Here is a 15,137-nt window from a genome sequence, read left to right as displayed (position 1 = left end):
TTCAAAAATTATTTAAGTTTACACAAGACCAAGACACCTCTGCGCTGCATCTGTCACAAATAGGACTTGTATTAGAAAAAATATGTGCTAATTTATCTTTTGACATATGGGCCCTGTGTACTATCTTAAACTGAATTAAAGAATGACATGCACAGATAGATGAATTATTAACTAGATAATAAATTTTACTCCATTGATCATCTGAAGGTGAATGTTGAAGTTCTATTTCCCAAGTGCATTTAACCTTATCATTAGGCAACATGCGAGCATTCATTAACTGTTTATAAATAATAGCTATTAATCGTATTTGAAATAGTTTAAACTGAAAAATAGCATGAACCAAATTTAATGGGTAGGCCAAGGGAAAATTTGGTTAAAAAAAATCATGTAAGAAATTTCCTAATTTGTAAATATCTAAAAAAAAATGTGTACTGGATGTATCATATTTATCCATTAACTGCGAAAAAGACATTAAACAGTCCTCTGAAAACAAATCTAAAAAAGTTTTTATTCCCTTAGTTTTCCATGTTAAAAAAGCCTTATCCAGAGTTGATAGTGATTTTCATGATCAGCAACTCAGAATCCATAAGATACACCTAAAACTATTTAGGAAGCAAAACTTTTGTTGTCTAGTGCAATTAATAAACTATGGGAACTAGAGTCCAACCAGTCCTCTGGAATTTATGGACACAAAAAGGGCTCTTCGAGGCAGTGGCTGCAATGATAATGGATGAGTGAATTCAGAAATATTCACTAACTTCTAGAGAAAGGGTTGTAGATTTCTGGTGAGGTTGCACAGTATTGCGTACAATTTTGGTCTCTATTTGATTGGGGAGGGATTGTTGGGATTCTGGGAGGTAGGGGACACAGTGAGCCAATACCCACTTATAATGGAGATAAGGAGGAATACTTTACAGCGGTGGCACTCTTGAATTCTAATTCCAAGAGCTAGGGAATGGTCATTAAAAATATTCAAGTCAGATGTGTCTGTGTTTCATGATAAGCTCTTTGCACTGCTCAGATGTAGCAGACTTGCAACAATCTTGTTCTCCCAATCTTGAACATCTACTGATTAACTGCCATCATCTACAGATGAGATCTCTGTGATCCTGACTGCAGTTTACATATCATCTAAAGCAGATGTTAATCAAGCACTCGATGTATTGAGTGCCGCAATTAGTAAATAAGAAACAACCTAGCCCGACGCCTTTCACACTATTGCCAGGCACTTCAGTCAGGCTTGTTTGAAGAAATCTCTCCCCAGTTATCAGTATTTCACCTGCAGCACCAGGAGTTCCAACACACTCGACCACTGCTACACTACGATGGGAAGGTCTACTATTTCACCCCAACACCGCATGTCAGGCAATCCAATCAGCTGGCGGACCTCCTCCTGGAATACTGGCACAGGCTAAAGAGCAAACCACCAGAGGTAAGGAGAATAGAGAGGTGATTACAGACAACTATGGGATTACTTCAAGTCAGCGGACTGGGCCATGATCATGGATTCTCAGAGGATCTGAATTAATATGCCATGCTTATCACAGACTTTATTAAGGGTGTATTGCTACAAAATTTTTCAGTTTTCAACCAGAAGCCCTGAATGAATCAAGAGGTCTGCAATCTACTCACAGCTAGATTAGTGGTGTTCAGGTCTGGTGATCAAAAAAAAAGTACAGAAAATCCAGCTAAAGTCTCCAAAAAGTTATATCACGTCTGGAATGACAATTCCAGACCAAACTTGAATCACAGATGGATGCTCAACAGCTGTGGCAGGGCTTGAATACTATCACTTCCTACGAAATAAAATCAAACGACATATGTAACCACAGGGTTTTGCTCCCAGCTGAGCTCAATGCCTTTGATGTTCGCTTTGACCAACAGAACATGGAGGCACCTTCACAAACTCCCACAGCCCCCAGCAACCTTGTAATTTCCATGTCAGGGGCTGACATGAGCATCTTTCAGGAAGGTGAACACGGAAAACATCTGGCCTAGGTGATGTACCTAGCTGAGTACTGAAGACTTGTGCTCATCAACTGGCTGGAGTGTTTACTGATATCTTTAACCTTTCGCTTCAGCAGGTGAGGTACCCACCTGCCTAAGCAGGCTCCAATTATACCAGTGCCCAAGAAGAACATGTTAATTTGCCTCAGTGACTATCATCCACTTGTGTCCATTGATGAAGTCTTTTGAGAGGCTGGTGGTGCAACATATCAACTCCTGTTTGAGGAGTGACTTTAATCTGCTCCAATTTGCCTTTTGTCACAACAGCAGATGGCATTTCATTGACTATTCACTCAGCCCAAGAACATCAGAATAATGATAATGCATACATCAGGATGCTCTTCATTGACTCTAGCCCTGCATTCAACACTATCATTCCCTCAAAACTAATCAATAAACTACAAGACCTAGGCTCAATACCTCCTTTTGCAACTCGATCCTTGACTTTGTCACTTGCAGATTCCAGAGTGTTTCGATTTAGGTTTCTCTTCCACAAATACAATCAGCACAATTGCACCACAAGGATGTGTGCTTTGCCTGCTGCTCTATTCATTGCATACTTTTCACTGTGAGGCTGAGTGTTGCTCCAATACTCTATTTTAAGTTTGCTGACAATACCATTTGTTGGCCAAATTAAAAGATGGTGATGAATCAGCATATTGGAAAATCTGGCTGAATGGTATACAGTTTGTCTTTTTCACGTTGGTTGTTTGTCTTAGTGTATAGTTCTTCATTGATTTCTTTGAATTTACTATGAGTCTTGAATGCCACAAGACTCAATCTTGGTAGTAAATGGTGACATACATGTACTTTGACATCAAATTTGCTTTGATGTTTGAATTTTAGATGTTTGAGCTGCAAGGAAATTAATATGTATGAAGAAGAAGCAGTAAAATGATTATGAGATGACAATTTGGTTGTTCAGGAAAATTATTGGTGGAACAAGATTAATAGGCAAATTGGTCTACTACTGTTTCTTATTTATAGTGTTTTCTTTATATTGTGAATTACAATCCTTCTAGAGTTTCAGGCACAGTACCCGTCTTTCGTGATTGTTGATTTGTTCTTCATGTGCTTTATTGTAGTCCTAAATGCTAGGCAAGTTATAGCTGTTGCTGTATGAATTTCATTTATAATACTGATGCCACTACTCAATTTTGGAGGTTGAACAAAACAATTATACACTTGAACATATACATTTTTTCATAGACTTTAAATTCATATAATTCTAAATGCTGTTTATACTGTTTGCTGTATAGTGATAATTTTTAATGACAAATTTAATTGGAAATATGGTTTTATTCAAAAATATAATAATGCTGAGTTTAATTAAATTTTATTGCATGGATTGCCATAACTGAGTCGTTTAAAAAGATTTTCTGTATGACTAACTTCAGCCTTCAGTGCTCCAAATAATCCGATGTAAATATTTTTTTTTTGTGTGGGCAACTAACAAAGGGGTTAAGTGTTTGTGATGTCCAAAAGGCAGTTTGATCCTTGCGTTGTCAAAGCATAGGAAGAGTTGTATAAAACTTGGTTAGGTCATTTTACAGCATTGTGGGCAGTTCTAGTTGCTGTATTATTGAAAGGATTTGGTGCCCTTGCAGAAGGTGCAGAAGTTGTTCACAAAGATTTTGCCTGGATTAGAGAGTACCTGCAATAAGAAGTTGAACAAACCTTCCCAAGATGAAAATGTCAGATACTGGAGGGCATAGATTTAAAATGATAGGGGGAAAGTTTAAAGGAGATTTACACAGTACATTTTTTCCCACACGGAGAAATGTGCTACCGGGGTAGTGATGGAAGCTGATACAGTAGGCAATGGTTCAGGTGCATTTAAACATACACGTGAATAAGCAGGGATTGGATTGATATAGCATATGTATGATCAGATGAGATTCATTTAACTTAACATCCCAGCCAGGCAAGTCATTGTGGGTCAACGGGCCTATTCCTGTGATATATTGTATTACATTGCCTTATAGAGTTTTCCCATAGTATAGATGAACAAAAAAGTCATTTTTTATTCTACTTCCTAACTTTGTAAGATAGCTTCTAAAAATTTACATCTTTGCTTATTATATTTGTTGGATGTGATAATCTTCCCATTCATAACTATTTTCTGCTTTGAAGTATGGCTGAATCAGAAGTATTGAAATGTAAATTGTGTAGCTGGTTTTCAGCTGTTAATTGTTAATTTTTGATCTGCAGGACGTAGATACACTCAAGCTTGCTGCAAACTTCGGAAAACTTTGCACAATTCCCCTTGACAGTATTCTTCTGAATAATGTTGCATTACAGTTTTTCATGGGTAAGTATTTTAAAATACTTACATTTAGCAATCACATAGGGAAATGAAGACCAAAGGTTGGTTAATTTATGCTTTGATTCTATTTTCTGTAATTAAAATAATTACTGTTCATAGTTTTAAGAAAAATATTTATTCCACTGAAAATATATGGTCCATAAATTGCATCTTATTAAATTTGCATGTGCAACTTGTACATCAGGATGCACAAGTCTTACTTCTGTATAACTTGAATTTAGATGATTGATGGTTTATTTGAGTTAAGTAACATAGTTTTATCAGTTTCCTTTATTATTTCCCTTGGTGAGGAAACGTATTAGAACTCGATCTATTTTGCTTAGTAATGAAAAAAGGCACTTTTCCATAGTTTGCAAATATATCCTAAGAGGTCTGTAGATTTGTTCTAATAACTCAGAGAACTGCAAGTGCAATAACTCGTACTTGTCTGCATTAAATTTCATCTGTCACTTTTCAGCCCACTTTTCCTGTAGGTCCAAATACTTCTGCAAGCTTTGGAAGGTTTCCTCACTGTCCACTGTGCTCTCAATCTTGGTGGCATCTACAAATTTGATGATCCAGTTTACCACATTATGATCCAAATCATTCATGTAGATAACAAACAACAAATGACCCTGCACCAATCACTGCAGCACACTATTAGTCACAGGCCTCCAGTCAGTCAAACAACCATTTACTGGCTTCTCCTGCTAAGCCAGTGTTAAATCCAGTTTACTACTTCATCTTGAACTCCCAGCAACTTAACCTTCTGGCCCAACTTCCCATGTGGGTCTTTGTCAAAGGCCTTGCTGAAGTCCATTTAGACAATGGCCACTGCCATTTCTTCATCAACTTTCCTTGTAACACTCCACGAAAAACTCAAGATTGGTTAGGCATGACCTATCATGTTGACTATTGCTAATGAGGCTCAGTCTATCCTTAAATATTCTGTCCTTTAGAATACATTCCAATAATTTACCTGCTACTGATGTCAGGCCAGAGCTTCAATATGCCTTGAAAATCCTTGCCTTTTATTATGACAGGAACTCTGTACTCTTAAAATTTCATTTTTGAAGGTGTCCCATTTATCAAATGCACCTTTGCCAGTAAACAGTCTATCCTAATCCACGTGTGTCAGATCTTTTTTGATGCCATCAAGATTGGAATTTCCCCAGTTTAGAATCTCATCCTGAGGATATGTTCTATCCTTCTCCATAACTTTATTGAAAATAATGGAATTGTGATCACTAGATCCAAAGTGCTCTGCTACCCACACTTCTGTCACCTGCCCTGTTTCATTCCCTAATACACTATTCGGTATTGGGCTGTCCCTAGTTGGAACATTTATAAGGAAACTTAACTGAACACATTTGACAAACTCTACCCCGTCCATTCCTTTTACAGGAGTCCAGTTTGTTCTGACTGAACACTGCCATGTCATTTTCTTTAACAAGTAATGCCATCCTTCCCCCTTTAGTACTTGCCCCTCTATTATGCCTAAAACAGTAGATCCCCAGGACATTGAGCTGCCAGTCCTGCCCCTCCTGCAACCAAGTATCACTAATGGCTACAATATCATAAATCCATGTGCTGATCTATGTTCTAAGCTCATCTAGGAATTACTTTTCTATTTTATCTTTGAAAGTTTATACTATCAGGTGAGTTCTAATAAAATTTCTGAGAGATTATGTACACTGTTTTAAGCTGTTACAGGTTGTCAGAGGTACTTTTATGTTTGGGTTCCAGATTATATGCAGCAAACAGGAGGTCAGGCACATCTTTTCTTCTGGCTCACAGTGGAAGGATACAGAGTCACTGCACAACAGCAGCTGGTTTTGCAAAGTGAACATAAAGATGGCGAAAGACAAGGCAAGCAAACCAAGGGATTGCTGCGTGCCGCGGCTCTTGGTGTGTATGATCAGTATTTGTCAGAAAAGGTAAATACACTATTCTTTTTAGCTTGAAATGTAGTGCAATCGTGTAGTAGTTGCAGAATTTGCTTTTATACTGTTTAAAGGCTTTTTAAATGTTTATGCATTTATTTTGATTTTTATCAACCAGAATTTTCAAAATTGCATAAAATTCATAGTGTGACAGCAATCAACTTAACACCCTTTGAAATGTAAAAGAAGTAAATATACATAAATCAATAATACACTGTAAATGTTACTAAATTTATATTGCATTCATTTACAAGTTACAGGTAGCAGGGAGAATTAGCCCAGTAAAAGTCTACTGTTAATCACTATTTTTACACTAATCCTACCCAATCCTATTTTATAAATCCCACACTCCAATTCCTTCATCATTCCTTTCATCCCCAGATTCTAATATTCCAAACTAGGGCAACTTGGATGATCAAACTAACCAACCACTCGGCTAAGAACCACGTTGTCACAGAGGTGTTTTTAAAATCTACACAAAATAAGGATACAATATTGATCTCAGGCAATCTTCTCTTTTTAAAATTCAGAATTTACGTTTCAGAATCAAGATGTTCAATCAATAGTGAAATTCTTGGCCAAAAATATTTAAAATGTTTGATTTTATCAATGAATTGCAATTTTTAATAAATAAGAATATTTTCTTCACCTATTTTTGACTGAGTTGAAACAGTCAATTACTGATTCCTGATGTGTGACTGTGAACTTACTAGTAATACTATTGCTTGATAAATCAGGAATTTGTGATAGACATCCTCCTCCTTAACCTTGAACATAATGTCTCTAATGTTATATGTTGAACATGAACTAAAGTTTCATACTTCATCAATAAACTTGTTAAACTTAAAAAAAAATGGAGGGAAAAGCTACAGTTTCTGAAAACCTGAAATAGAAGCAGTGTTGGAAACACTCAGCAGTTCAATACAGTTGGCCCTCCTTATCCTCGGGTTCCGCATGCGCAGATTCAATCAGCCATGGATCGGGAAAACCCAGAAGTTCATTCTCCAACACTTGTTGTTTGAGCATGTACAGACGTTTTTTCCCTTGTCATTATTCCCTAGACAATACAGTATAACAACTATTTACACAGCATTTACATTGTATTAGGTATTATAAGTAATCTAGAGATGATTTAAAGTATAGGCAGTCTTTAAGTCAGATTTGTATGTAAGTCGGAACAGGTACATCTGGTATTATTTAGTGTCAGTTAGTCAAATGTTTGTCTTAGTATGTATAGCATATATTTTACCTTTCTATGCATATAAAGCACTTAAGAAGCATATGTATTTCAATAATTAAACCACTGCATTGCTTAGTAATAATTGCAGCTTTCATTGGGGCAGGGCCTTTCACATGCTCCATTATTCTCATTTTATCCTTTAAAATTGTTCTGATCGTTGACCAACGCTTTTCCAATGACTGATGGCATTTCTGATCGTTTTATTATTTCCACTTTATTTTCAATCGTGGTATCATTTTCTGTCAACGGAACAGAAACTCTGCGTATTCAGCAGCAGACGCGGGCGACGGGTCCTGAGCTCTACCAGGTCCTAAAGTCCACTGCACTGAGACAGGTTAAATAAGAAACTTAAGCATCCACGTTTTTTTGTTATCTATGGGGTGTCCTGGAACCAATCCCCCGCGGATACCAAAATTCACGGATGCTCAAGTGCCTTATTTAACCTGTCTCAGTGCGGTGGACATTAGGACCCAGCGGCAGAGATCTGAATCCGCAGTGTTTCTGTTCATGAAAATAATCACAATCATGATTGAAAATAAAGTGGAAATAATAAAGCAATCAGAAAGAGGTGAAACGCCATCGGTCATTGGAAAAGGGTTAGGCTACGTCGGTCAATGATTGGAACAATTTTAAAGGATAAAGTGAGAAAGGCTGTGCCCCGATGAAAGCTATAATTATTACTAAGCAACGCAGTGGCTTAATTATTGGGTTTTTGATCCTCCACATCAGCCTGGCACGGTGGAGAGCGCACTCCATAGTGATCTGTCACTAGATCAAAGTTGGAAGCTTCCCGAGCCCAGCGCTGAAGCATATGTTTTTAAGTGTTTTATATGCATAGAAAGATAAAATAGATACTATATACATTTGACTAACTGACACTAAATAATATTTATCATGATGCATGGGTTGTGGGTGCCTGGAATGACTTGCCAGGGATGGTGGTGGAGGCTAAAACATTAGGGGTATTTAAGAGCCTCTTGGACAGGCACATGGATGAAAGAAAAATGGAAGGTTTTGGGGTAGTGTGGGTTTAGTACTTTTTTTAAGGATTATATGGGTCGGCACAACATGGAGGACTGAAGAGCCTGTAGTGTTCTATGGTTAAGTAATACCGGATGTACCTGTTCCGACTTACTTAATAAGAGAACTTACGATTTTATTCGATCCCGATCCACGATAACCCACGCACATCCTCCCGTATACTTTAAATCATCTCTAGATTATTTATAATACCTAATACCATCTAAATCCTATGTAAAATAGTTGTGTACATTGCATTGCTTAGGGAATAATGGCAAGAAAAAAAGTCTGTACATGCTGGAAGAGCACTTGCGGGTTTTCTCGATTCGTGGTTGGTTGAATTCGCGGATAAGGAGGGCAGGCTATATTTGGGAAAAAAATGTGACTTTAAGATACCACGAGTGAATCTGCAGATGCTGGAAATAAATAAAAACACAAAATGCTAGCAGAACTCAGCAGGCCAGACAGCATCTATGGGAGGAGGTAGTGACAATGTTTCAGGCCGAAACCCTTCAACAGGAGTGAAGATGGGAATCCCCATCTATTATTTCACTGGTTCTCTTTCTCTCTCTCTTTCCCCCCTCACTATAATCTCCCTCCAGTCCTACCTTTCTTTCTCTTTTACTTCAATAATTCTCCACCTTCCCCTTAGCCCATTTCCTTCCAACCTATCACTTCCTGGCTCTCTACTTTATCCCTTCCCCCACTTCTTATCCCCCTCCCCCCCTTGACCATCCCATGTTACTTCACTTCTGATGAAGGGTTTCGGCCCGAAACGTCATCACTACCTCCTCCCATACATGCTGTCTGGCCTGCTGAGTTCTGCCAGCATTTTGTGTTTTTATTTTTTTTATGACTTTAAGATACGATCTTTTAATGAAATGTCAAGTCAAATTTCATAAGAAGATAATATTGCACAATCAAAAAGATAATTTTCTACTCAAAGCCTAGCCAGTGTTTATCAACCATACACCACCAATAGATGAAAAACAAAAGCAGTTGATCATTGATTTCATTGTTATTCACAGAACTGAACAGCATGCTTTGTTGAAAAATTGATAAAGACAGCATATCAGTGTTAAATGTTTTATGTGGTTCTCAGTACTAAATTAGAAAATTGAATGCTATAAATATGAAGCACAAGGTGAAAGTGCATTAAAGATTTCACCTCTTTCTACTGGCTGTGGGTGACTTTCTTCCCTCATAATCGCCACCTACACCACGCAAGTTTGATCATGCCTGACTGTATTAAACTTAAGGTTTATTATCTTGGTTCTGATAAAATGTGTATTTTGTTATTGTCAAGTTAACTCTCAACTCCAGATGAGTGCGCTTTTTAAGTCACTCTCTTTCCACTATCTGTCAGTCAGGTTAATATTTTTTTGCTATAAATCCTTTTAGAATGAAAGGGAATATCTTAATATTTCAAGGTAACTATCCACAACATGAACTGAAATGTAGAGTCTCTATCCATTTAGTAAGATTTGTCAGTGATCAGGGTAAGTATGTTAACAATAGTTCCTTGGTTTTTTTTAACTAAAGGGGAAATCTACTGTTCAGAGTTATGAATAAAAGTATGTAGTTAGTTCACATAAATATCGGATAACATCAAAGTACGCAAATAACAACCTAAACTAAACAGTGATTTACTATACATCCAGTGGAGTTTTTATTTATCATCAAAAATCTGTTTGTTCTTTTGTCAGGCATCGCCCAGAGTCCATGTGGATGATAACTTGGTTGCTAAATTGACAGAAAAGTTGAATTATGAGGATCCTACACCAGAAATATTTGATGATGTTCAAAGAAAAGTATGTTCAGTAAAAGAATAATACGCTTTCAGCGTTAAAGGTCCTGGGGTTTGATAAAGAGAAGAAAAATGAGGATGTGGGAACATAAAAATAATTTTTTAAACCTTCCATAATTAATGAAGGCAAATGTAGAAAATTATAGTCAGAAACAAGAGTTGTTTTGGGAAACAAAGAAGCAACAGTGCAATTGGTTCTGTGTATTTTTTTTGATGGAAGAAGGCAGAAATAAATTCCCTAAAATAGTAAGGAATGAAAATTCAGATGCAAAGGATGGAAGTTACTTTATTTTATTTTTTTTAGGTGCTAGATAAATGAATGTCACTGAAAGCTGATTAGTCCTCAGACCCTGATCATTGCATCCCTGATTACTAAAAAGATAGCCGTGGAAATAGTGAACATTGGTAGATTACCACCTCTCAAAATTCTGTGGATCAGTCCTACTGATTGGACGGTGCCAAATATAATTCCATTATTTATCTCATTATTAATTTATTCTCATTATCTTTGTTTCAGTATTCACCAGTGGGAGGGATCTTGACAGATGTGTGGTCAGCCTAGAACAGGCTAATGCGCTGGAACATGTCAAGGTTAAGAAAGAGGATGAGTTGGAACTTTTGCAAAATATTAGGATAGATAAGTCTCTGGGACCAGAAGGAATATACCCAGGTTAGTACAGGGAGCAAGGGAAGTTATTGCTGCGTCATTGGTGATGATCTTTGTGCCCTCATTTAGCCACAGGAGAAGTATGAGAAGATTGGGCAATGGCAAATGTTATTTTTCTGTTTCGGAAAGATAATAGGGATAATCCTGGGAATTATATACCAGTGAGTGTTACATTAGTGTTGGGCCAATTATTGGAGAGGATTTCTAAATCAAGATTTACAAACATTTGACCATTAGACCAGAGATATCTGAGCAGAATTAGGCCATTTGGCCCATCAAATCTGCTCCACTCTTTCGTTCTGGCTGATCCTCTCAGCCCCATTCTTCTGCCTTTTTCCCTTATCCCTTATCCCTTCATGCCCTGACCAATCAAGAATCTATCAAACTTTGCCTTAAATATGCAAAACAATATAGCAAAGAATTCCACAGATTCAGTACTAGCTAAAAAAAATTCCTCCCCATCTCTATTGTAAAAGGACACCTCTCTGTTGTGAGGCTGTGCTCTCTGGTCTTTGACTCTACCATGATAGGAAACATTTTCTCCACTTCTACCCTATCAAGGCCTTTCACCATTCTATAGGTTTCAATGAGGTCACACTCATTCTTCTGAATTCTAATGAATACAGGCACAGAGCCATGAAACACTCTTCATATGACAAACCATTCAATCCTGTGAACCTCCTTTGAACCCTCTCCAGTTTTAGCACATCCTTTCAAGATAAGGGGCCAACACTGCTTGCAATATTCCAAGTGAGGCCTCACCAGTGCTTTATAAAGCCTGAACATTGCATCCTTGCTTTTATATTCTGGTCCTCTTGAATTAAATGCTAACATCACATTTGCATTCCTCACCACAGACTCGACTGCATATTAGCTTTTAGGAAATCCTGCACAAGGACCCCAAGTCCATTTGTGCCCCAATTTTTTAGAATTTCTCTCCATTTAGAACATATTCAAACACTTTCATTTCTTCTACCAAACTGCATGACATACACTTCATGACACTGTATTCCATCTGCCATTTCTTTGCCCGTTCTCCTAATCTGTCTAAGTTCTTCTGTAGTTTCTACTTCCTCAAAACAACTTGACCCTTAACTTGTTGTCTTATCGTTTGCAAACTTTGCAACAAAGCGATCAATTCCATCATCCAAATCATTGCCGTATATTGTAAAAAGAATGAATTCCAACATAATTTGCTGTGGAGCACTACTAGTCACCAGCAACCAGCCAGAAAAAGCTCCCTTTATTCCCACTTTTTGCCTCCTGCCAATCAGTCACTGCATTATCCATGTTAGTATCTTTACTGTATGGCACCTCGTTAAAGGCCTTTTGGAAATCCAAGTACACAACATCAACTGATCCCCCTTTGTCTATCCTGCTTATTATTTCTTCAAAGAATTCCAACAGATTTGTCAAGCAAGATTTTCCCTTGAAGAAACCATGCTGACTGTGGCCTGTTTTATCATGTCCCTTCAAGTACCCTAAGACTTTGTTATTAATAATCGACTCCAACACCTTTCCAATCACTAAGGTTGGACTAAATGGCCAATAGTTTCCTTTCTACTCCCATTTTTGACGAGTGGAGTGACATTTGCAATTTTCCAGTCTTCCAGAACCATTATAGCATCTAGTGATTCTTGAAAAATCAGCCACCACCCAGAACCCTGAAGTGTATACCTTTCGGTTTGCCAAGAACCTTTTTCCTAGTAATGGTAACTTCACAGAATTCATGACTCTGACACCTGGAATTTCTACCATACTGCTGGTGCCTTCCACAGTGAAAACTGATAAAAAAATACTTATTCAGTTGGTCCGCTATTTCTTTGTCCCCCATTACTACCTCTCCAACAGCATCTTCCAGCAGTCCAAATCCACTCAAACTTCTCTTTTACTTTTTATGTATCTGAAGACACCTGAAGAAACTTTTGGTGTCCTCTTTAATATTATTGGCTAGCTTTCTTCCTTATTCCATCTTTGCTGTCATAATGGCTTTTTAAGTTGTCTTTTGTTGGTTTTTAAAAGCTTACTAATCCTCTAACTTCCTACTAATCTTTGCTCTATTATATGCCCTCTCTTTGCCTTGTGTGTTGGCTTGGACTTCTCTTGTTAGCCACAGTTGTGTCATCTTACCTTTAGAATACTTCTTCCTCCTTGGGATGTATATATCTTGCACCTTCTGAATTACCTCCAGAAATTCTAGCCATTGCTGCTCTGTTGTCAACCCTGCCAGTGTTCTTTTCCAATCAATTCTAGTCAACTCCTCTCTCATGCCTCTGAATTCCCTTTAGTCCACTGTAATACTGATACATCTGACTTTCTCTCATATTTCAGGGTGATGTTGATCATATTATCATTTTCCCCTAAAGTTTTTTTTTTACCTTAAGCTCTTTAATTAGTTCCGGTTCATTTCACAATCCAGAATAGCTGATCCCTTAGTGAGCTCAATCATGATCTACTCTAATAAGTCATCTCATGGGCCCTCTGGAAATCCCCCCTTCTGGAATCCAGCACTGGCCTGATTTTCCCAATCTACCTGCATATTGAAACAATCCCCCCCCCCCCCCCCCACCGCATGTCTATTGTAAGTAACACTGCCCTTGTGGCATACTCTTTCTATCTCTCATTTTAATTTGTAGACCACATCCTTACTACCATTTGGAGTTCTGTATATAACTCCCATCAGGGTCTTTTTATCCTTACAGTTCCTTTGATCTATCCACGATGATTCAACACCTTCCAACCTTATGTCACCTCTTTCTAATGATTTAATTTCATTTTTTACCAACAAAGCAACATCACCTGCTCTGTCTTCCTGCTTTGAGGATACAAAGTATATTTACCAGGAGGCTGCCTGGATTAGAGAGCACGTCTTATGAGGAAAGGTTGATTGAATTAGGGCTTTTTTTCATTGGAGTGAAGGAGCATCAGAGGCAACCTTATAGTGGTATATAAGATGATAATAGAGTTGACAGCCAGTGCCCTTTTTTCCATGGTGCCAGTGGCTAATGAGACGACATATTTTTAAGGTGATTTGAGGAAAGTATAGGGGAGGTGTCAGAGGTAGATTGTTTACAGAGAGAGTAATAAGTATGGAATGCATTGCCACTGGGTTGGTAAAGGTAAATACATTAGTCATGTTCAAAAGGCTCTTAGACAGGCACATCGATGCAAGAAAAATGGAGGTTCAGGTGGGAAGGAAGTGTTAGATTGATCTTGGAGTTGGTCGAAAAAGACAGCTCAACATTGTGGACTAAAGGGTCTGTACTAATTAAGAGGAAGAAAGAAAGTAGTTACTGTAACACCAGTAATAGATAAAATTCTGTAGTCTTAAAGAGTGTATTTACAGAACTCTGAGAAATTATCAATGGGATCATCCAAAGTACACATGGAAATTATGTCCGATAAACCTAGCAGAATTTGTTGAGTCCATGACTGACAATAGATGTGGGGAAATCAAAGGATATTTGTATTTGGATTTTAACAAGGGCTTTAGTAAAGTTCATTAAGAAGTTGATATGCAAACTTGGATATTATGTTGGCATGAACTGAAAATTGGTTAACAGGTGGGAACAAAAATAAGGACTTTCCCATGGTGGCAGGCAGTGACCAGTGGAGCACCTTTAGGGATTGGTGCTTGAACCCTCAGCTAATTACAATATATATCAAAGACAAGGAATAAATATTAGCTTATTTGTCACATGTACGTCGAAACAATAAGTGAAATGCATTGTTTGCTTGAATGACCAGTGCAGACGAGGATGTGCTGGGAGCAGCTCACAAGTGTCACTGTGCTTTCGACACCAGCATAGCATGCCCACGATTTACTAACCATAACTCATACATCTTTTGGAATCTAGAAAGATACTGTGGCCCTTGAAGGAGACCTACACAGTCATTGTGGGAGTGGGGGAGTTTGCAAAGTCCTTACAGACAGTGGTAGAAATTGAACCACTAACTGCTATGCCATACGTAGCCAATCAATGATTGGATATGGTAACCAAATGGTATATATGTAATTTGCTTGTGATTGTGAGTTAAAAATGATGCAAGGAAATTCGAAGTATTTTGGGGAAGCTGAGTGCACAAATAGATGGCAGGTGCAGTGTCAAGTCAACTGCTGGTGGTATAAACAGAAGGACATTATTTAA

General features: G+C 37.8%; 1 protein-coding gene across 4 annotated transcripts in view; it reads left to right on the top strand.

Moving 5' to 3' along the window:
* Window positions 1-15,137, top strand: part of snx13 (sorting nexin 13) — a 193,164-nt gene that overhangs the window by 137,002 nt on the left and 41,025 nt on the right. For all 4 annotated transcript variants that reach the window (XM_059972666.1, XM_059972665.1, XM_059972664.1 and 1 more), the window contains 3 exons: window positions 4,219-4,318; window positions 6,059-6,249; window positions 10,222-10,326. In XM_059972666.1, the coding sequence (XP_059828649.1) occupies window positions 4,219-4,318; window positions 6,059-6,249; window positions 10,222-10,326 (396 nt within the window). The remainder of the gene's footprint in view (window positions 1-4,218; window positions 4,319-6,058; window positions 6,250-10,221; window positions 10,327-15,137) is intronic.

This window comes from Hypanus sabinus, chromosome 6, assembly GCF_030144855.1.
Source record: "Hypanus sabinus isolate sHypSab1 chromosome 6, sHypSab1.hap1, whole genome shotgun sequence".
Classification (NCBI taxonomy): Eukaryota; Metazoa; Chordata; class Chondrichthyes; order Myliobatiformes; family Dasyatidae; genus Hypanus; species Hypanus sabinus.
This window is presented reverse-complemented; position numbering and strand designations above follow the sequence as displayed.